This window comes from Drosophila elegans, unplaced genomic scaffold, assembly GCF_018152505.1.
Source record: "Drosophila elegans isolate 14027-0461.03 unplaced genomic scaffold, ASM1815250v1 contig_208, whole genome shotgun sequence".
Taxonomy (NCBI): Eukaryota; Metazoa; Arthropoda; class Insecta; order Diptera; family Drosophilidae; genus Drosophila; species Drosophila elegans.
Window position 1 is genome coordinate 9648692 of NW_024545578.1, and position 27178 is coordinate 9675869.

At 39.3% G+C, this 27178-nt stretch overlaps 1 protein-coding gene across 1 annotated transcript; it reads right to left on the reverse strand.

Moving 5' to 3' along the window:
* Window positions 1-566: 566 nt before the first annotated feature.
* Window positions 567-26625, reverse strand: LOC108146597. Its single transcript, XM_017272645.2, has 4 exons — window positions 26276-26625; window positions 9441-9601; window positions 6472-6581; window positions 567-900 (listed from the first exon to the last, which is right to left on the reverse strand). Exons 2-4 carry the CDS (start codon window positions 9469-9471, stop codon window positions 685-687), a joined length of 357 nt encoding a protein of 118 aa, XP_017128134.1. The 5' UTR covers window positions 9472-9601; window positions 26276-26625; the 3' UTR covers window positions 567-684.
* Between the last annotated feature and the right edge of the window lie 553 nt (window positions 26626-27178).

Below are 27178 nucleotides of genomic sequence, written 5' to 3' on the forward strand. Positions count from 1 at the left end.
ATCGTTTTGCAGGCAACTGATAGATATGCCAAAAATGTGGGCAGAATTTGCCCGCATAAATTGCCACTTATGATGTTTCTTGATTTTAGCCACGTGTTTTGCATTCTTCTACTCAAAACTCCGAATTGCGAATTTAATCATTTGGATATGTATCAAAACTGTTATTAAAAAATCTGTTTTTAGTATATTACAACCTTCATAAGCATCTAATGCCAAACTTAATATTTCTTAGTACCAAACCACAGGAAATAAAATAATTTAAATATTTAAATACAATAATATTAAGGCCAAGTCGGAGTTGTTATCAAAAATTGGAATAACTTTAGTTTGAACAGACTGTCAATTGAATTATTTGTGATAGATAAATTGGTCAAAAATATTTACGTTCAAATTAAAATAAAATATTTAATATAGTTATTATAGACTGTACTTTTTGTCACTCCCCATTTCAACTATGACTGTTCTTTCAGATCTAAGCGTTTTTGGCTTAGACTGTGAGTCACCTACCAATTTTGTGTGACTAATTTGCTGCAGTTGCACTCGCAGCTTGTGTGATTGCATGAGTTGACCCGATGGGCTTGATATTGTTCCTGGATTGCTTGATGTTGGGTTTCTTAATGATGTTGTTGATGATGTTGTTGCTGAAGTGGCACTTGCATCGCTGGCAGCGGAATGCAATTGCTGTTAGCAAATTGCCTGAGTTTTGCAGAGTTCGCGCAAATTGTGGCGGTTGCTCAAACTGAGGCGGCCGGAAGTCGATGGTTGGCTTTGATTTTGTAGAGGCTGCTGCTGCTGGCGGTGGCGTTGCAGCTGCAGACGTGGGTAGGGACAACCAAAGGACTGCGGATGTTGCTGCCAGCGCAAGCGCCGCACGTTTAGGGCGCCACATGGATAGGCAACCTGCAATAGAATTGATGAGAGATTCAAGAAAGAACAGAACAGATGCTGCCACACACAGAAAACAATAAGAACGTATGCATATTTACTGTCAAAACAACAACATCAATGAGCAGGGAGCACAACATCGATTGGTAAAGGGTTATATTTATGGATGAAACGGAAATCATGATAACAGATAGTGTTCTTGCGCTATAAGAGAGGCTTATGAATATATGTAGTAGTAGCAGTAGTAGTAGTAGTAGTAGTAGTAGTAGAAACAACATCAACAACAACAACATCAATTATAGAACAACATCAATATATTGGAGTCAGTAACAACATCGATTCTTATAAGACATAAAATATTTGCTTTTCCCAAGTTTGTGATAGTTTCGTAATATTTTGATTTTTGTTATTCTTAAATTTTCCCAGCCCGGAGCAGAAACACAAACACACATTTAAGGAATCCATTAGAGACTTAGATACATTTAAAATAGAACATTCCGACACACTTAAGAATATATTATACTTACCTTACCTTATTATTAAAGCTTATATTATTTAAAAGTGTACACATTTGGATAAAGTGAAGTGTGCTTATAATACGACTAGGACAAGGCATGCACAAGTGCTTACATTTAAAAAAAAATATTTAAATTAAATTTCAATATTAATAACTACATAAAAATCAAAATTTGATATTCAGAGAGCTTAAAGTTGCTCTGAACTTTAACTTCAAGAAATTAAAGAAGAATTTTTTGATTGCAAAATCCTTAAACAAACTTAAAAGAAAAGAAAATGTGTAAATAAGCTCAATGAATAAAATGATCTGTCACTGTCGGGGATTTGTTTTGGTTGTAGGTGATTGAATAACGTGACGAGGTGGCATAAGAGCCACAGAGACGCATTGGCAGATATACAGCACGAATGTAAATCGAAATTTTTATTACGGTGTTGGAATATGTCAAGCTCCCTGCTCTACAATAAAAATGTCGCGCATTTGGCTTTGAAATGCAAAAAAATGTTCAAGCGTTCCCATTCCATCCTCTTTGTGACGGAACATTTTCGAGTTGAGGAGCTACCAGTTTTCTAATAAAATATATTTTTACACATGCGCATGCATAAAATATTCTCTTTGTAGTTGGTGTCGCCAATATTTCATGGGCTTTATAAAGTTGGAAATTGTTCCTTCTTTGGCTCAGACAGTTTTTATGGCCACAGAAATATAGAGTATGGGGCTGATTCTTCCAACATTAATCAAACACTTTATCTCAGTCAGAGAACAAATTTTATAAAAGTATTAGTATAAATTTGTTTGGAAACATAATTTTTGTGTATTTCTACCATCAAAATGGAAATAAATACATCTGAAAGAGTGAAAGCAAGTCAAATTCAACGGGGTATACATTTAAGTGGTTTAAAAATGCTGTTTTAATTGTTCTTTTAAATATAGTTAGCAATCGGCAACTTTTGGAAACCGTATAAAACTAATGACTATAAATTGAAGAAATAATGTATTTTATTGGGTTCATTGCTGATCAGATTTTTGTAGAATTAATCGTCTAGCTCCTACAGATACTGTTCTACAGATAATGTTTTTTAAGTAACTGTGTTGGGTAATAAATTAGTTTGACAACAAAAACTCAGGCTTGACGCATTGTGCTCTCCAGTGCTGAACTCGTGTCAGTGAGTTCTTGGCTCAGCTGGTCTTTCTTAATTAATTAACTGATTTGCAAAAATAATAATAAAACTGTCAGCCGCAAGAGGGAGTACAACAGCCGACAGAAATCTCCTGTCCGTTTCAACATACTATGTGGCGAATATATTTTTTTCTTATCCCAAATTCCTCTTGGCCAGGACACGGGGCAATCTGACTTGCTCGCTTACTCTTACGGGCCATTGGCAGAGTGGCCGTCGTCGTCGCCGTCGTCCTTGTTTTTCTGGAAACTGGCATCCGCCAACACTTAATTAAAATGGCATCCGGCCGAGGCGGAAAAAATCCTGAGCGGCCCAACATTCACCCTCCCTCGCAATCGTCCACCTACGTACCATATATATATATATATATAGAGAGAGAGACCATCCATCGCGTCTACTGGTGTGAGTAAGTGAATTCGTTTCCCGCTTTTGGCCGTTGATTGATATGCCAATGAAGCGAACGCCGAGCTCAGGGCTCCTATTCCAGCACTCTGGCCAATGGATCCCAGAGACCAAGGAAAGAATGCGGAAAAAATCTAGTTCGTTAGCTCTTATGCAAAGCGGGACAATAGTGTACACTGCGGCCCAATCGCCGGCGCAAAGTCAACAAATGCAGATGGGGCCAGATAAATTGCCAAACTGAAGCGTCCAGCACCAAAGCGGCTTCGGGCCCAATAGGAATTGCTTGGCTTTTGGCTCAGTTAGTTGCGGTTCTGTTCTGTTCTGTTCGGTTCGGTAGAGGCCTCTGCCTTCTATGGTATGGTCAGTGCTCGTCTGGAATAACAACACAAATTTTTGCTTTTTTCACTGCCGAAACAAAGTTTAGGGTAAAAATGAAAGGAGGAGAGGCACACCCAAAAGGTGTGCTATAAAATCAAAGGGGATTTTTCATCAGCTCTGTAATACACTTCCCAGGGAGTCAATCAGAAATTAAGAAAAGAAAGTACGATATATAAAATGTTTAAAGTCTGTAAGTTAGCTGACATCAAAGTTTCAAGCTATTGATTATTATGTAGCTTACATTAAAATAAAATATATTTAAATTTTAGTTAGTTTTTAATTCATTTTTATTCCAAAAACTACTATACCATTTATTTTAAAAATATTTTACATTTATTTGATGTTGCAAAAGGGTGTTTACTATTCTTTAATTCTGGGAAAGTCCGCCACTGACCACAAAATCCATTCGTTCATGAATTGTGCTACATCAGGGGCGAGCGTGATTAATTGCAGGCTGTGGTTAAATCCTTTTTAGCCCTGATTTCGGTATTTTTCAGGTTAACTCAGCTAATTCTTTGCCTCACTCAGTTCTCTTTATTCCCTGTTATTTTTTTAGGAAATGTATTGCGACACAGTCAACATTTCAATGTTAAAATAGGTTCACTTCCAGAGACACGTAGGCCAATATTTATTGCCTTATTTTGTAACGCTAATTCTTAACTGATCATTGTGCTTCGCAGAGAAAAACATTTTGTCAGTAGATTAATTTAAAAATAATATTTTTTAATAAAATTTAAAGCTGCCTCTTCACTTTAAAAAAAGGTTTTTTAATACTATTTCTATAACCGATTATGTTGCTTAACTACTTCTAAATAAAATAACTTCCAATCCATTTAAAGCAATTTTCAAATGGCCTTCGAAAAATCTAAATGGTACAAAAATTGTATTTTTAGTATAAATAAAACGTTGTTTATAAATAAGTGCAAATTAACAGGGAAACATGACTGGAAATCGAGATCTCAATTATTAGACAGGAACAAAGACCAAAAGATCAAATGGAGATTCTTTCCGCAAAAAAACTCGTATTATATCTTTACAAACGGTTAACCTAAAACTATCAACAGAAAAGCCGACTCTTAATTTAAAGTCAGACCGGGAGTCTTGACCCTTTCGGCCTCACTTTCTTTCTTTGACTTCCGCTTCTAAGGCTTTTGAATTATCAGCGACTGCCATTCCATGGCATATGTGCAAAGTTTCTGCCCACTTTCCGTATTTGCTGCTTTTGCTCTATCTACTGGCTACTTGGCAGCAGATATTTTTCATTTTCGAAAAAAGAGAATTATGACTTTTCCCACCCAATTCCTGGTTCCGCCCTCTTTAGCTTGGTTTTGGGAAATTTGAATACGACAAAGCAGCGCATAAGATTCAGATAAAGCTAAACTGCCAGTTGCCATGAAAAGTTGAGCGGTGTTTCAGGCTTTTTCATGACCGCCGCCTTGCACGGCCACAGCTTGACTTTTTATTTTTATGCTAAACTGTTTCCTCTCCGCAAAAAGCCGTATTTCGTTTGCGCAAAAAACTGGCTGCCAAACTGAGGCACAAAGAGGAAACCGGAAGTTATATCGTCCTCCGGATGATTACTGCACTTTCTGTGTGCAAGTTTCCCTTCGCTGAAGTGGTCTCCAAGGCTCCAGTTGAAGGATCCTTCACTTATGAAAGCACTCGATACGTTAATTAAAAGATCAGAAGGAATGAACGGCTGAACGGCTGAACGGCTGAACGAGTGAACGAATGAACCTTTCTAGCCCTACTCGATTTAATGAAACAACTCTTGATTATGCAACAGGAAGAGTGGCTTCCTCCTTTTGCCTCCAGCAGCAAAACAATGCGGCAGGGGCAGAGGCGGAGGCGGAGGAGAACAAAGGTGGAATTCCTTCGACTCGCCCTCAAGTTTTAATAAGTAGCACACACATGCGGCAACAGTCGACTTCTTGCCACACACAGTGGCACTGGCAAGAGAGCACAAGAATGGGAAAAGACGAGGCCAAAAGTTCTGAAAGAAGCCAGAGAAGAAAGATAAACTCTTTCCAACGGCCCGGTCTCCGGCCTAGACTAAGAAAATGTAATAAATTTCCACACAAAAACAGCCACAAATTTCCCTCTCAGTGTTTGTCAGAGTAAACAAAGAAAATATGAAAACAAAAGACTTGGAGGAGGAGCAGATAGGAATAGGATGGAATTGAATGGACCAGCCTATCTATCCTTCTATCTCGAAAAGGGGGTGGCACAGGGTGTCGCCCAGTTTGTACAACTCTGCAGCAGTTCACAACATTTTGCATATTCAATAAACTACTTCTTGCCGTTCTTGTGTTTAGTTTGATTTCCTTTTGAAGACTCTTTTTAGTCGTTCTGAGCAAAATTAAATTTCAGTTATGAGTTTTGGACCAAGCACAACCAGAGGCAGGGACACAATCAAGATTTGTTGTTTTTTGCAATTATTGAAATATGGTTAGGTGGGAAAATGTTGCTTCATTTGTTATATTCCTTGTCGTCTGTGCAAATGTGTTCTAAAATTTTAATTACTTTTCCGACCACATAACCGTACAAACAAAGCAGGTGGGAGGATAATCACAACAAGCTGAAACATGTGTTCCCTAAACTGCATTTACATGGTCACACATGTTCGGCATTTTAAACTGAAACTCAATTAGGGTAAACATTAACAAGCATAAATCAAAAGCCAAACAAAATATATCTATATTTTAGACAGTGAAAATTGCAATCAATTTTAAAGCCCTCTTTTGACTGCATATTATAAAATTGCCCAGACCAACGCATTTACGGATTGACAGAGTTTTTGCAGAGCGAATTTAGCACAGTTCCAGCAAATTTCGCATACAACAAAATTGAAAGCAATCAAAGAGGATTTGCACAATTTTAAGTTGAGCATGCAAGTTCAAATTTTTCGTGTCAAATAATATATGATATTTTCAATCAACAAAACAGAAAGTATTCCTTATTTTCTTAAATTGGTTGATTCCCTTAAATATTGAAAACTGAGTGAAAGCACAACAAATAATACAAAAACAACACTCAAACAATGTGCATTTAGAAGAAAATTATATGTCTAGCTACTTAATTGATGGCGTTGAGGGCATTGCCCCTGGCACTTACCCCTGCGATGGATTGTTTGTCATTGTGGAGCGAAGCCTGTGCCCCCGAAGTGGGCGACGTTGCAGGCGTGGCCGAGCTCTCCGGACTGAAGTAAGTCAGAAAAGCGCAACCTGCAATGACAGACATTAAAGTGTTAATCAAAAATGATAAGTCTAAAAAGAGGATATGATTTTGAAAATACCTACAACTATCTCCTATTTTAATCTATTTGTTTTTCCGCGTAAACCATGTTCGCTTTATTACACAATTTAAGCTCTGCCCGTCGGAATGTGCTGGCGAAAGGGGATTGGTAGGACTGCTAACCACTGTACACATATGTCGGATTGCGTGTGCCAAGCGTCAACGTGTTTAGCACAGTTTTGTGGCCATTTCATAAATCCGTGTAATTTTCCCCGCCGCTCGCTTTCCCATTGTTTGGTTGTGGTGGCCCGCCAGGCGTTGTTGCTGTTGCTGCTGTCGGTTCAGGAGGCAAGGGGATCCTGTCTCTGCTCCTCATTAACTGCTCACCTGCACGGCGACAGGCTCGTGTCAGCCTAAACCGATTTAGCAACACATATTCAACCGGCACACGAAGCCAGTCCTGACATGTGGTCAGGATACCCAGAGTTGCCTGCTCCGGCATTGACTGTCTGTTCCCCACCACCCCCGCCCCACCTCGCTAACCACTGCAACAGCAACAATTATATTTAACTTTTAGCCCAAAACGCGCGCACGTTTAGACCAGGAGTAGAGGGTTCGGGTCCTTTTACCCTGTCTTTTTCCCGTGGCCTTTTGTCTGGTTCGCTCAAAAGGCCACAGCATGCAACACGTCAAAAGTTGAACGACAAGCGACCAGCTCTACAACAACTGTCGGGACAAGTGCAAGAGCAACAACCCAACAACCCAACAACACAACAACAAAACAACCGAACAACCTGCCAACTGTCGACGTCAGCGCCGTCTAACAACATAAAAATTGTCGGCACATTGTTGAAATGCCAGGAAATTATGTGCAGCCCCCCAAAGGACGAAACGGGTCGAAGGAGAGGCGGAAGGAGCTGTGGGGGGACAACAGCTGCCAGTAATTAAAATGAGCAATTCACATAGTGAAGCGGCAAAAACGTTGACCAGACCTCTGCCTAATGAGTTTATTAATTAAAAATCACTCTCATAAATACACGTATGTACAATTGCGTGCAAAGAAATAGTAGAGGCAAAAAACAAGGATAAAAAGTTGGAATGTTTTTGTTATATTAAAAAAATATCAATGAAGTGCCGGCAAAAAAAAACATTAATTTCATAATTACTAACATTTTGATCCATTTATAATTTTTACTGGTCAATTGAGAGAACTTGTACATTAACGTGCTTTTTCGAATGTATGTGATTTTTTATTATCCATCCCAATCTCAAATAATAAAAGCTTCAAAATAAAAAGTTATTGCATTAATTAAAATTTAATTTTACCTCATTGCTGCCCATACGTATAACTAAACAAATCTCAAACTCTCCCACTCTTCAGTTTCCCACTAAGTCCTTAAATTTATTAACCCACATTAACCGCTTTTCCAGGCAAAATGTTGCTCATGGGGCTCTCGTAATGTGCCTCCGTAGCAATATTATGAGTTGCTTTAGGCTTTTAAAACTTTTCACTTTCAGGAGGAGAGTGCGGTTTGGTATCTCCTTTGCGGCAAATCAACTTTCAAGCCGAATGCTAATGAATCATTTTTGCCAACCCACTGACCGCAGTCGGTCGAGGTAGCCATGGTAGTTGGCCCACACCATTTATTAGTGGTTCATGGCGGGGCCAAATTAATGCTTGTGGTTTGTACAAGCAATAAACAAGGGTACAAGAAAAAAAAAGTCATACAAAAGTCTGCCCAAGTTAGTTATTTTTATTTTTATATACAACCTCGAGTTTTCGATTAATGTATTTAGATACAAGGTCAATAAAAACAATACAATATTGGCTCAATTTGTTAAACATTATTTATTATTTATATATTTTGATTAAATATTCTTAGAAAGGATTCTCTTCATAATTAGTAAGAAGTTACACAAACAGAAAAACGGAAAAATAGGCTTAGTTACATTAATTCAAAAATAAATTTATATACCTTACTGGGTTAAATCAGTTTCCTAACACTTTGTTTCTAATTACACCACAGTTTTCACATTTTAGGGCTGAACAAAGCTTAGCAAGTGCTCTAACAGTCGTATGCCTGTTCTTAACCAAATTGTAGACATATTAGCCGGCACTGAATTATACAGCACTTGTACGCCAGAAAGGGATCAAACAAGGCAGAGCTTAAATTTTCTTGTGTGGCGAAGGCAGCTAGGTAAATAATTGATACCAGTTTTTCAACGAGACGACCGTCGTCTGTGTTCTTTTGCGTTCTTTTTATGGTATTAAGTTATTATGTGCTTAAACCTAAATATAATGCCAACGGCTTCAGATGTTGAACGCCAGCCGTGGCTGTGCTTTTATTGTTTATTGAGGGCCGGGCCGATGTAACAGGCCGATTTAACTGTCTCACCACTCGGCTAACACAAAGAAAGCTGCAGAGGGCTGCCTTCGCTGGAAACATCTTAAGTGCAGCTTCGAGTTGCTGTTATTCTTCGTTGCCTTCCATTTCCATCACACAGGAAATTGTTATACTTAATGGGTTTCTCCCAGTCTATGCCTGCCGGAGGTAAGTGGGCAACCTTTAAATGTTAAATGGAGCTTGCTTAATAATTGATTATTTTGAGGCTCACAAGTAGTTAAGACCCTAACCCAATTCTTGGGGCGCAGAGTGCGCATTGTAGCAATTAGAGCTCTCCTGCCAAATTTGCAAATGTAAATTGAATGTGCGGATAGAAATAGGGATTTTTCTAGAGCACAGACAAAGTCCAACCATTGGTTTGTAATAATTGATAATTATTTAAATTAAGGTTGTCTACCGAGGACAATGGAGCTTAACAAATTTGAGTGTATAAAATATACTTACTTGCAATGTGTTCGTTGTGAAAGGCCAACATGTTCTTTGGTTTTATTTGACTTTTGCTTTCGAAAAAATATTGTTTAGTTTCGTTTTATTTTCTTTTTTACAGATCCAGTTATATTTCCGTCTGCAATATCACACTTTATGAATTTATTCGTTGCCAAGACCTGAAAAATAATATATTTTTTTTGGTTACTTTTAGGATATAAAAAGTATTTTTATGTAAGATAATAAAGTTCAGTAGAGTCGATTGAAAATGTCTATATTATTTAAAAATAAATTGTTATTCTTATTATTTCACTGTTGTGAATAGATCTAAAATTAACCTCAAAGTTGTAATACTATGTCTGCTCTGCGGAATATTTAAAACAATCCCTGGGTATCAGTGTTTCTTGTTGAAAGTCGCCCCAAACTATTGTTTTCCATATGTGTACAAATAGAGTAGGAGTAGTCGCCGTTTGATTTTCAGTTAGACTCTCAGTAAGTTTGACTGCGCAACTGTGTGGCATTTCCGCTTCCGTAACGGAAGCTAATGGAAATGGAAGGAACAATTGCAAGGGTCCAAATGACTTGGAAATTCCAAGCTGAAATTGAAAAGCAATGCAAAAGCAATTTTTAAATAAATAAAGAGATATTCGGAATACTTCCTTTTATTTAGCCAACACATTTTGTGTCTGCGACTTACATATTTCGATGTTTTAAATGTTTAAATTCATTCTTATATTTTTAAAGTTTTATTTTCTTTTGCTTCTTCATTTTTTTTTGAATCGCTAAATCATTAAACTACCTCGTTAGGGTGTGACGTTCAGGGCTGAAATGTGTCGTTTCCATCTCCCGCCCGTTAAATGCGTCTGGTAAATCTTTAATGAGCGACCTAAACGCACTCCAAGTAAATATCGATTTTATTTTCTTGCTAATTTTCTGCTCGTTATTGCTATTCCTGCCCCCAACAGCAGTACAGCACACACGTGGGTCAGTGTTGAGCTGGTCCTTTTTTGTCCTCAACCAAAAAACAATGAGCTATCCAGCTAGCTTCTCTCTTCTTTCTGTTGGCCCGGCTATGTTTGTGTTGTCTGCAACTTTTCTGACCATTCAACCAAAATAGTCCGGGACATTGTAGCAAAAACAAAGGTGAGGGGGCGGTGGAGCACAACGGCTGGAAGGACGACTACTGTGGGGATGAGGTTGATGATGACGATGACGATGACGACGTTCACGTCGACAGACTTCCTGACTTGCTGAGTTTCCTGCTTCAGCTTGCTGTTTTTATAAACCACCACTGTGAAGTCTTAAAAGGTATATTAGGCAAAGCTAACTCAGATCAGCTTATCTTGGCCGGGTATCTCTGGGTTCGGTAAGTACAAACTGCCGCTTGCTTGGCTCTTTGCAGAAAACACAAAACTTCGGGTGTACGATTCAGATTTGCATTTACCAGTCCACACCTCCACTACAGCCATGCCCATATCACTTCACTCATGCAGAAGCCTAAGCAATTGGTTTGTGTGTAGGTGGACTGGGATATGTCTGGTAGTGATATTAAATTTAAAAAATCCTAATGACAACGATGATGGCAATGATGATGCCAAAGGTGGGCAAATTTGTGTTCGCCGAAGTCGGCCATGTGAATTTCTTGTTATTGGCTAACTGCTGTTGAATTATGTTACATGAAGTTTTCATTACCTTTAGTCTACTGGTTTTAGTCGCAGGCCATTAGCAAGGCTTACGAATTCCATTGTTTTGACATTCTGCATTTATCTTCTCGCTACTCGCCCACCAAATTCGGGTTACCATAATGGAATTTTCGTGTAAACAATTTGCATGCTTTTAGCTTCACCTCATTTACATGATACGGTAAAGATAGAGAAAAGTGGAAAAATGTCGGCGGTGGAAAATTTATTTATCAATTAACACATCAAGTTTTGGGGCAATCCTTTCTTGGTGTAGGTTAAGAGTATAATTGAGAGATTTGCGATAGACTAATTTTAATAATTTGTTTGTGGATAGCCTTCTCAGATGCGTTGGGCACCTTTTTGCTTGGCTTTCTATCCATTAATTTCAGTAAGCCCTCATTTTGCCTTTTTGTCCTTGTGTGAAACTGTTTGTCAGGCTTATGAGCTTAAGCGAGGACACTCTTACATATAAAGCGAAGAGATATTGCTGAGTGGATGAGCAATATACACACATACACTCAGAAACTCTACGTACTATAATTAAGTAGTCTGGGGATTTTCCCTACCATTATTAAACTTTTGCATACTATTTTTTTTAGTAAAGAAAGAATGATACCTAAATTAAAATTAACTTAGTGCAAATAGAAACAAAAAAACGAAGAACTAAGCTCATTTTGACTGATAAATAAATGTAAATGTTTACAGATCAAGTATTTTATTTGTTAAAGCTTAAGTATTCTAGAGCTTTGGCTAGGTGCATAGTTAATTCAAGCAAAATAACCATATTATTTGGTAAGTACGCTTTTAAAAGAGAATAATAATGTCATGTGGCTACCACATTTTTTACGCCAAGTAAATCAGATTACTTGCGTTTCCAATTAGTTCTTAAGAGCAGTATGTTGTGCAGTATGAATGTGCATATGCACGTTTACATGTATGAGCATAATAAGTCAAATTAAATAAATTTAATTACATAACCAGCCCAATGCCAGGTAGAAGAGCACCCGTCAAGCGGGACACTCAACTTTTGCATGTGTGTGTGTGCGTGTGTGTGTGTGTGGAACAGGACACACACCCAAACGCCCACACATCCTTCCACTTACCCACACTTAGTGTCCTGTAGATAGAACGAGTTGTTGTGGCGCTGCATTTGTGCCGGAATGTTTGTGTGAATGTGCCTACTTAGCCTTTAGTTTCAAGTGCATAGCCTCTCCACCAGAACCTCTTCCCACCCACTTTTTTAGCCATCACCCACACAGCTACCACATCGGGTGCAGGTGCTCAAGCGAAGCCACACACAAACACACACATATTTATTCGTCCTGGCAGTGAGGCTGTGTGAGTGAGGGTAGAGGTCCTGTGTACAAGTTCGTTTAGTACTGGTCGCCGCTCATGTGAGTGGTGCTCTGAATCAGACCCCATGCCCACTTTTAACCCGCCACCGAGTCCTCGTCCGCAATCGTCCACGAAACTCAACTGACTTTCTCCGTGGCTCTCAAAAACACCCACCCCACCCACACCGCCTTTCACCCGATTTTCCCTTTTCTCTGTTTGACTTAACAAGTCGTCGTCGTCGGGCGGCGAGTAATTATGAAAATTTTCAAAATGAGCTCTCGTCCTGCTGCAAGCCCCTCAGTTCAGTTTTTGAAAGTTGAGTACGAGTAATTAAAATTTTCGTAGTGTCGCTGCTACTCAGTTCCCCACTCAGTTCTATATCTGACTCATGCCCCTACCGAATTGTCTGGCATATGCTTATTTAGCTGTTGTTCCCGGAAATATGTAGGTATATGAATTTAAATTAAATTCATTTCGCTTTTTTAGTATTTACCTGCTGAAACATACAAACACTACACTTTTGTGTTGGTAGGCTTCCTTTTAATTAGAAAAACGGTAAGGCATTTAGTTCTAAAGCGTTGGCATATAAAAGCTAAACATTACTGCAATTAGTTTTGTTGGAAAGCCCAAGATGGCGGGTACCACATGAAAGTACTTTTAAAAACATTTTAATTGAGTTCATGTGGGTTGAAAATTAAAACTTAATTAAGTAAAGATTAGAAAAGCAAGATTAGGATTTTAGAAGGGGAGAGTTTGTGTATTTTTTGAAAAACTTAACTAAATGTTTTACATTTTCAAAAGGTCAAACTCCACCGTTAGTCTAGACTTTTTTTAAAAGAAAGAACAAAATTCTAAACTGCTTATAAAGACAGTTTATCCCACGTTCAAGTTGGTTTGAGCTAAGATACTAAATGTTTCCACTTAAGCGGCAGTGCGCCTTAATACTCTCTTTGTTTGTGCATTATTCTGGCCACCTAATTTCGTCTCAAGAATATGATGATGCACATTAACAACTTGGCTAGCCACAAAAGCAAACAAAATGGCCATTAGTGCGAGTATAAAGTGTGAGATAACAAAACGCTGTGGACAGGTAAGATTTTAGTTTTGAGCTTAGATGTGGCTACTGCGTCTAAAGCTTTAAATGCTAGTCATTTAAGCCATCTTTAGCATGAATACATAAATGAGAAGTAAGAGACTTTAATTCGCCAGCAGCTATTAAAAAAATTATTTGCATCAATTTATTAGGATTAAAAGTAAAAAACATTTAAATAGTTTTGTTTTGAACCCAAAGTTTATTTACTTGCTAAACTGATGTGTTTGGCTTTTTAATAAAACGTCGAAAACGAGCTTTATTTTAACTCTTTCAACTCCTAACAGAAAACTTATTATCGCATAATTATCATCATAGAAAGCAACAAAATTCGGTATACAAAAATTAGGAAAGTCCACTTAATAGCTCAATAACTTCGCACCCAATTCAACCCAATGGAATTAACTGGGCTAAAGTAGCGAAGTCACTCAGGTCTGTTCAAAACACACCCGAAAGTTAATAATTAATCATGCTGTAATTTGCTTTCTCAGGGCAGGGCAGACATTATTTATCTGCTCTTGGCCACATGACCTTTTGGTCATTTACGCTTCAAACCAAAAGCAGACGAATCCCAGACAGTCAACGCCAAAGGGATGACGGCGGAGCACATGAATATTTAAGGGACATCTACACGGCTCGAGTTAGATGAAGATGTAACTAACTTGTGGTTTCCCCATTTGCCCAACACTGGACCAGAATTGCGGAGCTAAAATGTTGCTGCTATACCAGAGGGTGGCAAAGAGAAGTCAGGTCCAATAATTTTGACATATTGTAATGACAAGACAAAGGTTTGTCCAACCGGTTTGAATCTGTCTCCAACAGACCCTCTGTTTGGAATTCCCATTTAATGTAAATCTGCTCAAACGTTTACTCCTGAACTCAATCATCAAAATATTTCTTGTTTCTCATTCTTTTTTGTTTTATACAAACCACAGGAATCGTTGACCATTGTTCAACTGAAATATATATGTGTCTCAAACTCATATTTGCAACCGCAAAGAATTGCAAATGTAATTAACAATGTAATTTTGACTTTAACATGCACCTTTACCACCTCACATACATATATATATGAACGTGGGTTTGAAAGACAATTCAAAGGGGTATGGCTGTATGGTGAAAGGGTCTGGGTAAAGTCTGGGCTGAATGTTAACAATAACAATGCCACAGCAACAATTGTAATGATGAAATAAAAGTCAAGTGAATACAATGGCTTCGAAAACAACAACAGCAACAACAGCAGCAAATGCAAAAGCGGCAAACCAAACATGAAACTCACTCACTCAGAGTGGTTGAAAGGGCAGAAATGGGGAAACGGAAATACGACTACACCTATTATCAGAATGGTGCCCTCACCCCCCAGGATGAGAGTTGTATTTGGCGTGAGTTGGCTTGTTGTTCGTTACATGAAAGGGCAACTTTGTAACAACAGCACGGCCAAAACACAACAAAACCCGTACACAGTTTTATAATAAAAACCTGAAGCAATCCGGTAAGCCGGTCGTTGATGGACGTCTCGGCTACCCCTGAGTTTTTGGTTCTGGGGGGCCCAAACTTGTTAGTCTTATAATATCAAAAATCACTCCCCGACTGTTAATCATCAACAGAAATTTGCAGTCCATCCTCCATGTTGCCTCGGCCACTTATACTCTCCATAAACATGTAGCACAGCTTGTAACAGATTTCAGGACGAACTGAGATTTTTGTTTTTGCCAGGACTTTCAACTCTTTTCGTGTAACCCATACTGTCGCTGCCCTTCGAGTGCCCACACACACAGCTTGCATGCGAGTTTAAAGTTGTTGGACCCCGGTTTAGGTTTACCGGGCTCCGGCCCACCACCCAAAGCCCATCCTTTGCCGCAAAACACTCCGTTCGTGTTGCCAAACTGAACTGGGAACTGGTAGCTGGGAACTGGTAGCTGGGAAATGGGAAATGGGGTGTGTGAAAACGGTAAGTGGGAAATGGGAAATGGGAACTGGGAGCCGAGAGTTGAGAGACTAACAGCAAGCCAAGCGCCCCAGGTGCAAAGTGTAAATGAAGACTGATTGCAGTGCACATGCAGGGGGGTAAAGGATAAAGAAGAGGTTACGAGCACAAGAGTGGCATAAAAAACGCTGCTCTTTGCTCGCTCTTGTTTGCCGAAAACGGGGGGTAATTGCGGTTAAGTGCTGGTTTATTGGCTTGGCAAAAGGACTTAAAAGATATTTGAATTTGGCAACGCGACAGAAATGCGCCCCCAGCGATTCTAGGGCCCGTGTATACAATTACACGACTAAGGTTAAGGGCAAGTTTTTGAGTGTGTTGAGATATGGTTGGTTGATGTGATTTGGCTGAATTGAATTTCCGTTACCTGAATGGCCAAAGCTTAAAGGACGAACCAGTATAAATGTGGCCCCGGGAGTTCCGTTAGTGCGAATTACTTCCAGGACGACGTAGTTTTATTATTTTACTGCTTTATTTATTATTATATATTTGAGTTAATTACAAACTGAGTGTTGTGTGGTGTTTTAAACTTTAACGAGTTTACAAAGTGGAGTGTGTCTCTGTGGACTGCTTAGCGTGAGATTTCGGCATCAACTGCCTTTATTAGAGTTTTTCTCTCTTGATCTGTTAAACGCACGCATACATTAGCGATCTCTCTCTGTGTTGTCAGAACTGACGTCCACTCCGTGTGTTTCTCTGTTCTTGCTCTTCTGGTTTATATCTGATTCCTACATTCGGCCCTCCTGACGTGGTGTTCGTCCCGAACTCCTTCATAAACTCAGATACTGTGGAAGTTTTCAAAGGTCCTTCGCTATCTCCCACTTTCTCCACATCATACCTGCCATGCTTGTGAACTTTGACGACCTTATAGGGACCAAGATACTTTCCTTTCAACTTTAAACCCACCCCATACTGAGTACGTTTAATCGCAACTAAGTCATTGACTTTGTATTGCTTTTCCTCTTTCCTTTTTGAATCAAAAGCTCTTCTGTTCTCCTCCTGTAAAGCTTGAATGTTTTCCCTGGCTTGTTTGCGTATCTGTTCACGCTCTTCGTCCAACTCTTCTATCAAAGACTGCTGCACCTGTTCTTTGAGTTCTGCAATGTCAACTACACGCATGTCCACACCTGTTAGCAACTTGAACGGGGTTACCTTTGTGCTCCTAGGCTCGATATTGTTTATTAGCTGCTGTACTCTACCCACATGTTTGTACCAATTTCCTGGATTTTCTAGGCTCATCTTTGACAACATTGGCACCACGATCTTATGCATTCTCTCAACCTGCCCGTTACCTCGAGGTACACCTGTAGCGATCAATAAATGCTGGATCTTCTCTTTCTCGCAGTATTCCTTGAATAAGTGCGATGTGAAAGCTGCACCACGATCTGACACGATCCTGAAGGGATTTCCAAATATTATGGCCTGCCTATCTAAACAGTTCAGCACCTCCTCAACTCCAGTACTACGCGTCGGATACAACCAAACGTATTTCGAAAATGCATCGACAACTACTAAGATATGATTATATCTTTTCTTGGTGGTCTCCATCGGCCCTACGTGATCTATGTGATAAGTGACTAAAGGTTTGTCCCCCTTATCGATAGGATTTAGATATCCTTCCTGTTTTCCGGATTTTGCGTTAACCAAGATGCACTCCACACAGCTGCCTACAACTTTAGCTACTTTATCCCGCAACTTTGGAATGAAATAGGATTTCTCCACCAGCTCCTGTGTTTTCTTTGCCGAAAAATGACCTTGCTTATGAGCAATCTGTATAATCTCAGTCTCCATTTGAGATGGAATTACAATCAACTCTCTGTCTGGGTTTTTAAACAATATTTGATTGACGATGTAATAATCCTCATGCCCCTTTGTTTCAACTAGATTCCTGATTACCTTTGTCCACTCGTCTGCCACCTGAGCTTCCTTCAACTTGTGCATTACACTGTCAGTCAACACAAAACAAGCTACTCGACTCAGTGCGTCTACATGCCTCATCTTTGTACCTGATCGATGTTCTATCTCGTAATCGTAGTCTTGCAGATACATTGCCCACCTAGCCACTCGCAACGGAACTTCTTTCTTTTTCATCGTCATGGCGAACGCGTTACAATCTGTGATGATTTTGAACTTCGTTCCCAAAACATAAATTCGCCATTTTGTCAACGCTCCTATGACTGCTAGGACCTCCAACTCGTATGAGTGATATTTCTCTTCACAAGGCTTAGTTTTTCTACTCATGTACATGACAGGGTGTAAATGTCCATCCTCTGGATCCTTTTGTAGAAGAACTGCCCCAAAACCAAACTTCGACGCATCCGTGTGTATTTCTGTAGCCAATCTAGGATTGTACAGTTTTAAAACTGGTTTGCTGGTCAACGCTGTCTTTAATTGCTCGAATGCTACCTGCTGTAACTCCTTGAACTCGAACTTTACATCCTTTCTCAGCAAATCTGACAATGGCTTAGCTATTACTGCGTATCCATCCACAAACTTCCTAAAATATGATGTCAAACCAAGAAATCGCTGTATGGCTTTTTGATTAGACGGCACTGGAAAGTTTGCTACGGCCTGTGTTTTCTCATCACTGGGTGTGATCGAACCATTTTCGATGATATATCCTAGAAAATCTACCCTGCTCTGCAAAATTTGACACTTGGTCCAATTGATTTTCAGCCCGTTCTGTTCTGCGACCTCAAGAACTCTTTGCAGCTTTTGTATTCCCTCTACGACATCACTGCTTGGGATGATAATGTCATCCATGTAAACCACTGCGTCACCGTTTTTGATGAGCTCCCTGAGAACTGCCATTATAAAACGCGTAAAAACTGCCGGCGAGTTTGAAATGCCAAACGGCACATACAAGAACTCGTACTGTCCGTTCTGTGTAACAAATGAGGTATACTTTTGGGAGCCTACTTCTACCGGAACATGAAAATAACCGTTGGTCAAATCCAGTGTCGTAAAAATTGTCGCTCCCTGTAACTTCTCAATCACGTTGTCCATCTGTATCATAGGAAAATTGTCCCTCACTATTTTCTCATTCAATTTGCGATAGTCACAACACAATCGCTTCTGGCCATTCTTTTTTGCCACGAGTACGATCGGAGAAGCGTACTCTGAAGTACTGGGCTTGATTATCCCTTGTTCAAGCCACTCCTGAACCTGCTCGTCAACTACCTTTTGTTCACTAAAAGCGATACGTCGAGGATGCTGAAAAACTGGCACATCATCGCTTAATAAAATCTTCATCTCGACTGGACAATGAACATTCCTAATTGGTTTGTATTCGTTTATCATGCGTTTCACAACACCTCTCTGCGAGTGCGGCAAATGTAAAACGTCTACCTCTAGCTTGCTTTCTGCCTGCTTCATGGTCATCATACACAAACTCTGAAATTCATTCAGCAGCTCTGAGCATGAACTTCCGTTTTTCTCTTTCTCACGAACTTCAAACTTTTGTCCTTTACCGACCCGACTGTCTGATCTTCGAACCAACTCGGTTCCGTCCTTTGTCACTTTCATATCGACACTATCTAGAAGAGTTCTACCTAAAATTGCATCAAATGCCATGTCTTCGTCCGATATAATGTGAAACTCAACGTTGAGATTGATGCCATCAATCTGCACTGGTATTGTCAGGCTTCCAAAAGTCACAATTTGGCTTTCCCCAATTCCTGTCAAACATTTTTCACCTCCTGTTAGGTTTTCTACTCCGAGCCTTATAAAAACGTTGCGTCGCAATAAACACAAGTCTGCTCCTGTATCTACTAATCCTTTGAAGGTTACTTTCCCAAACGAAACATGCTTCAACTCCAATCCCGAAGACGTGAATGTGCTTGTTGGCTTCTCCCTGCCTTCCATCTGCACTAGATTAGTTGCCTTTTCCTGTTTAGTTTCTAGCTCGACCTTGCACTGGGCTGCTCTATGTCCTGGCTGGTTGCACCTAAAGCACTTGTTGTCTCTCTTTGGACAATCCTTCTTGATGTGAGACTCATCACCACAGTTAAAACATTTCCTAACCTTCTCAACTGCTTTCACTGTCTCCTTTTCACCTTTATAAAAAAGAGAGTCATACTTGACGTGCTTCACCGATCCTCGCATTTTCTGATATGCCTCGATTTGAACTTTCAGCTCCTTTAACTTCTTGGCTTGATAAAGTAAAGCCTTGTTTCCTTTCGAGTCTGGAATACCGTCGACAAAGTATTCGATCAAGCTTTCATCGTCTAAATCAATTGGCTTCGCCAATTCCATTAACGCGTACAGGTACTCTTGTAACGTTTCGGTTTTCTTTTGTTGTCGCTTGCCAAGTCTACGATGAACCTCTGCCGATGTAACTTTAACCCCAAATTCTTCTAGCAATGCAGCTTTCAGTGAGCCCCAATCGCCAATTTTACGCTGACTACGAACGTAAAGCTTAGCCGCTCCGCTGAGTAATTGTTTTGCATATATAAACACCTGCAACTGACTCCATTCAACCGTAAGTGCACACTCTTCAAGTTCCTCGATCCACTGATTAATGTCAGGTGAACCAGTTCCCGAAAACTGTGACACACTCCCCTCTACATCCTTTAATGTAAACCACGATCTACCTGTGTTCGCATTTCCAATTCGACTGTTCTGTTCGCTTACAATTCGATTTTCCCTGTGCGCACCATTTCCTGCACCTGCACCTGCCTGGTAATTGTCTGAATTCACTGATGTAAAAGATCCATCCTCATCATCATCCACTTCAATCGCAACTTCATCGTTTTCATCAGTTTGCAAACCATAGTGAGCAAGTAGTTTGTTTTGCAATTCGCCTTTTCTTCCGGTTGTACTAAGACCTAGCTCTGACAACTTAGCGCGCAACTCTGCCACAAGCAGTGCCAAAATCTCTTGCTTGTTCATTTTTACTTAAATATAATTATAGAATATAAGGATATAAAATATAGTGCTTATAAAATACAAAAATGTTTATCAAATCCGCCTGCACGGCAAAGTTAAGTTTTTTATATATATACTGGACTTTCAAACTGTAAACTGTACTTTACTTTACTCTAAGTTAATGTGAAATGAATGTCAAACTTAATACTATGTTAACTTAAGCTGTTGACACAACAGTCCGACTGCAGGCACGCAATCTGTTAAATTTCAAATTATTTCCTACTCTCCAATTAGATCAACAAGAGGTCTTTAAAACAAAATTGGTCAGTGCTGCTCTCCACTTCTCTTTTCTGGCACAGCGCCTTCTGCCAGCCAAGTTGCAAAAAATCTTGTCTCGCCTCTCGATGTTATCTCTGTCACTCACCAAATTTCTTCAACCGTTTTCTTTCACCAGCCCAGCAATACAGCTTTGGATTTGTACAGTTGCCTCATCAGAAATGTCTTCTCGCCGTGTCACTAATACAGCTTTGGATTCTTCTCGCTGCCTCACCAGATATGTCTTCCTTCTTTCGCTTTGACCAGCCTCCTGACGCCCGTGTCCTCGCCCTCTCCTGACGCACAACTTCTGCGATCCGCTTGCCACTGTTTCCGCTCCACGCCCTCCACCCTGTCCAGATGACCACCGCCAACGATCCTGCCTCTCGCTTGTTGACGTTCACCACAAAGTCTTTACGCTGCCTCCAGAATGGCACTCGCTGTTCAATCGCCTTCTTTGTCAGTTTCTTGCCTCTTTCATTCGTTGCGCCAAAAACGAATTTCACAACTGCTCGAATGATGCGCAAACCCGCCGTCTCGTTTTCACTCACGCTGCCCTGCTTTGCAAATTTGTTGTCTTTCTTTTTTGCGCAGCACACTTGCTTTAGTTTATAACTGTCTGCAACGACAATTCACAGAGTTTTTTCCACTTTTTTACCACACGACTAAGTTTAGAGACTTATGTAGGTTTTTAACACTCAACTAAGTTTAGTGACTTAGGTTTGTAATAGTTCCAAATATCCCGGTTGAGCCCCCAAATTTGTGGCCCCGGGAGTTCCGTTAGTGCGAATTACTTCCAGGACGACGTAGTTTTATTATTTTACTGCTTTATTTATTATTATATATTTGAGTTAATTACAAACTGAGTGTTGTGTGGTGTTTTAAACTTTAACGAGTTTACAAAGTGGAGTGTGTCTCTGTGGACTGCTTAGCGTGAGATTTCGGCATCAACTGCCTTTATTAGAGTTTTTCTCTCTTGATCTGTTAAACGCACGCATACATTAGCGATCTCTCTCTGTGTTGTCAGAACTGACGTCCACTCCGTGTGTTTCTCTGTTCTTGCTCTTCTGGTTTATATCTGATTCCTACATAAATGACTCATGCAAACATTCATTTTATCTCAACTTAATTGTTTGTTCGCTTTCGTCAACATTAATTTCTAAAAGCATCTGCCATTCACTCGAATGCAGCCACACATCAGCGGGTCACATTAAAAAATTAATTTTTTAATTGAAATACAAACCTCCTGGCAATCCGAGTGGGGAATGGAGTGCTCCCCAAAGGGGTGATTGTGATTCCACATATGTATGTATGTTGGTCGAGAACGGGGGAGGGGAGGGGTGAAGAACCACTGCTGTCGCTCACTTAAGTTAATACGCAAACCAAATGTCACTCAACATTATCAACAGCAAACGTAATCAGTTAAAACTTTTTCCTGCCTCCACCGCTGTTGTTATGGGCCTAAACCATTCCACAGACCGACAGACTGAATGACAGACAGTGGATGTTGTTGCTGCTGTTGTTGTTGCTGTTGTTGCTGTTGTTGTTGCTGCTGCTGCTGTGCAAAAAGTTGGCAACATGTTTGTACTTTATTTCAATTTTGTATGTCCTCTACTTGACTCTGCTCCGACAAGCAAGCCAACGTTGTGAGTGCTCAAAACAAAGGGAAACAATAGAAGGTTTTACAACGAATCGCAGATGTTCTGCAATAGAACATGTGTACTATTACTATTGCTATGTTTTCAATCAGCTCAAAAAGATTTAAATAACTTAGGTATGTGTGATTCCCGTAAAGGTTAGAAAAATCAAGAAACCAACTCTCGGTGGTCACTTTTCCATTAATTTTGCCCTATTCCAAACAAACATGATACTTTTTATTTGGTTTCACTTTTCGGTGCACGAAAACTGAACACAAAACTGTAGGCTGAATGTCTAAATTGTGCTTTGCTGTCGAGGACCGCGACCTGATATAGTCCTCCTGCCGTTGAAACGAGCTTGTCGTAAGTGCTCGCGGGTTTTTGCATATTTTTGGGCAACTGCTCGCCTCGCGTCACTTTGCAAAACTGCTAACAAACGGGGCAAGTGGGCAAGGGGGCAAGGTGGCAGCGAGGCGGCGAGGCAATGAAGAGAGGTTTCAGAAGCGAAGTGGCGTGTGTGGGCCACTTGACAGCCGTTTAAATGCATTAAAAAATTACCTACTCTAACATGAGCAATGGAGGAGGAAAAAACAGCGGCAAACATGTCAGCCGCCCAATTTCACATGTGACAGAAGGGCGGAAGCGGGAGAAGCGTGAAGGCCTACGTGGTTGTCACGCTCAATGGCAAAGTAGCGAAAAATCAAAACCTTTGCAACTGGCATTCGATCCAAAGAGGTCAACAGCGAAGAAATGCTTTGATTTGGGAAACGGTGCACTTTTTCCGGTACCTATCGAACCTGTTCTCAATAGCTGCTTCCGGAGTTTGAAGACTTTTCTTTCCGATTCATAATAAAATTCAATGAATTTTAACTAGATTATGGTGAATCATTTTCAAAAAATGTATAACCATCGCCCTACCTTTCTTTGTATTATTCTATTTATATTAAGACAACATCTTTTATATGGATTTATCTTTATAGAAATCAAAAAATACATTAGAAAACATTTTGCGATGGTACAGAAATGTCTTTTAACCAAATTCCAATCAAATTATTCTGTTTTGAACATGTTACCCATAATAAACTATTAGGGCAGGTAAATATATAGCTATCATCACATTAGGCAAAAGTTGTCGTAGTAGCATATTATGCCTGTGGTACCGCAAATCCTTTTCGTGACAGGCTCATCCTTTTTGTTAGGATATCAAAGGAAAACCGCATACAGCATGGGAAACAACTCAACGGGATGCCGAGGGACTGGAAACAACGGACCTGGCTGACTGACAGCGTCCGACTTTTTTCGGTCGTCCTGTCCTGTCCTGTTCTGGGTGCAAAAAGCGCATTACGCATTCACTTTGCTCAACACTTGTGTTCATTTTATGCAGCCTATCCCAGCCCCTCGTTTCGATCCCATTACCACTGCTCGCTTACCACACTCTGGTCTGTGTACGTTTGTTCAAATATTCATTGCAAATTCCAATTAAATTTTCGCTTAAATTGGCAATACCAACAGCGAAATCTGTAGTTGATAGCAGCTCCAAAGTTTGTTTTCTTTAAAGCGGTTTTATTTATACCTGGCGTTCTTAGAGTATTGGTATACCAACTGAAAATAGCTCTGTATTTTTCAACGTGGTTTTCTGGGTATATAAAGGCAAAAAGGATGCGTTTCCAAACCATTATAATGCTTTTTAACAACTTTAAGCCATCGATCTTCCCCTGTCAGCTTGTCCGTCAGCTTAAAAATTGAAAATTCGGAAACTAAGATACAATTAAAACTCGTTGTGCAGTTAAAACTTTTTTACGAGCTTTGCATCAGCAACATTTAAAGACGATAGGGGAAAGTTTAGGAAAAATTAAAACAATAGACAGTTTAGCTGCAGTTTCTTTGCATAGTTGATTCCATAATTTAAATAGTCTAATAATTGCATCGCCTCCTTGTTCGTATAATTTGTGTATAATAAAATGACAATTTTTTTTCCAAACCATAAAATCGCTTCGCATTGCAAGCTCGATATGCAGAATAGAATGATCCCATGCTGGGATTTTCTCGCTTACTTGCCCCAAGATTTATGCCTTCCAAATGCATCCTAGATTGGCCTGACTTGATACGAACTTACTTGGCATGGGTTCTACATCTACAATAAATGGTCACATGCTGCGTATGAGCAATATTTCAATAATGTTCAAAATGGAAATCTAGATTATATATACTTAGCGTTTATGCAATCATGAAGATGTGAAAGGAGTCAAAAAATATTATTAATAGTTTAACTAAGTGCTTGACTTTTCTTTTCCACTAAAAACAAAATTTGTTGTTCTAATTATATTTAAAATTAAAAACAATCTTATAAGAAGTCTATAATTAACTTTTTTCTCAATCTGGTTAGCTTGCTCGTGCTTCCCTTTTACAATTGGTGTTGCAAATTACTGTAATTATTTAGCTACTTACTTGGAGGAAAAAAAGGGAAATTGTGGCGTATGTATAAATCGTATTGATAAATCCCTGGCCAACACGTAATATGGAAATTAAAACACCAGTCAAACAAAGTGCAGTCCACAAATGGGGTCTCATCCTCCCGCACATTTACAAGCGCAGCAAATGCTCCCTCGCATGCACAAAGGACATGCAACATTGTTTTAAGCTTAGCAATGTCTTGACTAGGCCCTCTGAAGTAATGGAACAAAATGAAAAGGCTTAGGTATGTCTTAAGCCATTGAATATCTTAGACCCTTTTTGATTTTAAATAGAGCTAAAATATTGGTGAATTACTAAATCTTTCTTGCCCTTGACGATTTTAAATACTTGGTATTTTCTTAAACAATTTTCACTATTCGTTTTTACAATGACAAGAAAAGTCGCAAAGTAAAAAAACTAAAATAAGAGGTACGACATAACAACCGGCACAGAATGTTTACTGGACCCAAGACGAAGGAATGATATCCGATGCAGGACCTGTCTCCAATTCAGACACTTACGATGCCAGACATTTGTGGTCAGCCGTTTAGTTGGGGTTCTGCTATAGAAAATCTCATCTGTCCGGGAACAATTTTGCAACTCATGGTGTGGGAAATAGAAAATTGTTACTGAAAAATCGCTGGCTCTTCCAGACCCAAGCTTCCGTTTGCAAATGTTTCAAGTTTAAAATGAGCGTGTAATTAGAAATGTAAAGAGGGTAATGAGGAGAGCAGGGAATACGGAAAGTGGAGTCGAGTCAGCTGCAGAGCAAAAGTCACGGCTGCGTCTCGTCCCCAGGAAATGTCCCACGCAAAGCAAGAAAATGGCGAATAAAATTGAAATAAAGTGGTGCAAATGCAAAAACGTGCACACACACACACCCACACTCACCTTGCCACGCAACAGCACCATCTCACACCGGTTGTGCCAAGTTTCTGGCCCCAACAATGAGTAGCATAAAAAGTTATGTATAAAAATCTTTCGCTTTTTTTGCTTGCACTTCCGTTACAAGGCGAACAGAATTTGCATGTGACATTTGCGGTTGAGTTTTTGTGGATGGATGAGGGTAGACAGATCTTTGCATCAGCAAAGACTGTTGATAAAGCAATTTTTAAATAGAAAATATGGAGATTATTTGTTTTAGTTAAACATTTTGTTGGCTTTTGGCTATGTTATCACCCCATCCCATTTTTAAATATTCATAGCCTACTTTTTCGGTTTATAAGACATATATTTACATATGTCCAATTTTTGGTTTTCATTAAGAATATTTTTATAAAATATAAATTATGGGGGAATACTTCATTTACAACCTCAACAAAACTGTTAACAAACGAAAAAAACAGTCAGTCAATGAATATAGATTGTAATACCATTTTTATTTGCGTACAATTTTGTATCCGTTGATGCAAAATATAACAGTAAAATGACTTAATACAACAATTTTACAATTTTTATTATAATTGAAATACTATTTCAATTAAACTTACCACTTTGTAACCCTCAATTAAGTTGTATGCTCTTTAAAAGCCAAACATTCATAAAACGACAACAAGTATTTGCTGTTTAATTTGCTGAATAATTCAATTTGTTTTCACGGGTAGCATATGTGATATTTACTCTGCTTATTTATTCAATAATAAATATAAATTTGTATTTTATATTTTTTACGTTGTAACTGTGTTTGCGGGTATTTAATGATCTGCTGCACCTCCTTGTCTACTCGGTTTTATTACACATTGCATTAGGCACTACATTAATTCCTGATGTTTTTGTTGTATTTTTTAATTTCGCTTATGCTGTTTGCTGAATTAATTTATAAAATATTTAAAGAACGACGCGCCGCAGCTTTTATTTTTGGTTATTTCTGTTTGTGTTGTTTTTTCCATGAATTATTGATGGCGTTTGTTTTGTATTTTGTTATTCATTTATTACTTTTGATAATATTTTTGCAGACGCTGTAAAACATAAATGCACAGGGATTGTTTAAAGAGGTTTAGGGTGTGGGGGCGTGTTGGGTCGGGTCGGGGGCGTGTCATGAATCCATGCGAGGACGCGTAACGGCGATGCGATAATAAACATGCACAAACACAATAAATTTTACATTATAAACAGCAAGAACAACAAAATGTACAATTAGCAGCAGCAAAAACATAAATTTTGGTTAAGAGTTTAAAAGGGAAAAAATAAAATCTCGTATACGCCATGTGAACGCGTGATAATTATGGCCTTTCGGCACGCAGCGTAGGCCACAGAAAATATCTTGAAATTTTGTAGTTCCCATTCCTGTTCCCTCCTCCTTCCCCGAAAATGAACGTTGAAAGCGAAATGTTTTAGCAAGGACATGAACGCGAGGTGGCAAGGTCTGTCAATAGCCAAGTTGGCTGACGAGG

What these genes read in the sequence shown, in the direction of transcription:
- LOC108146597 (XM_017272645.2), bottom strand. Translation starts at nt 9,471, where the DNA reads ATGTTGGCCTTTCACAACGAACACATTGCAA. An exon ending in TCACAACGAACACATTGCAA is followed by an intron (nt 6,582 to 9,440) that starts GTAAGTATATTT and finishes CTGTCATTGCAG; the next exon opens with GTTGCGCTTTTCTGACTTAC. An exon ending in ACAAACAATCCATCGCAGGG is followed by an intron (nt 901 to 6,471) that starts GTAAGTGCCAGG and finishes ATTCTATTGCAG; the next exon opens with GTTGCCTATCCATGTGGCGC.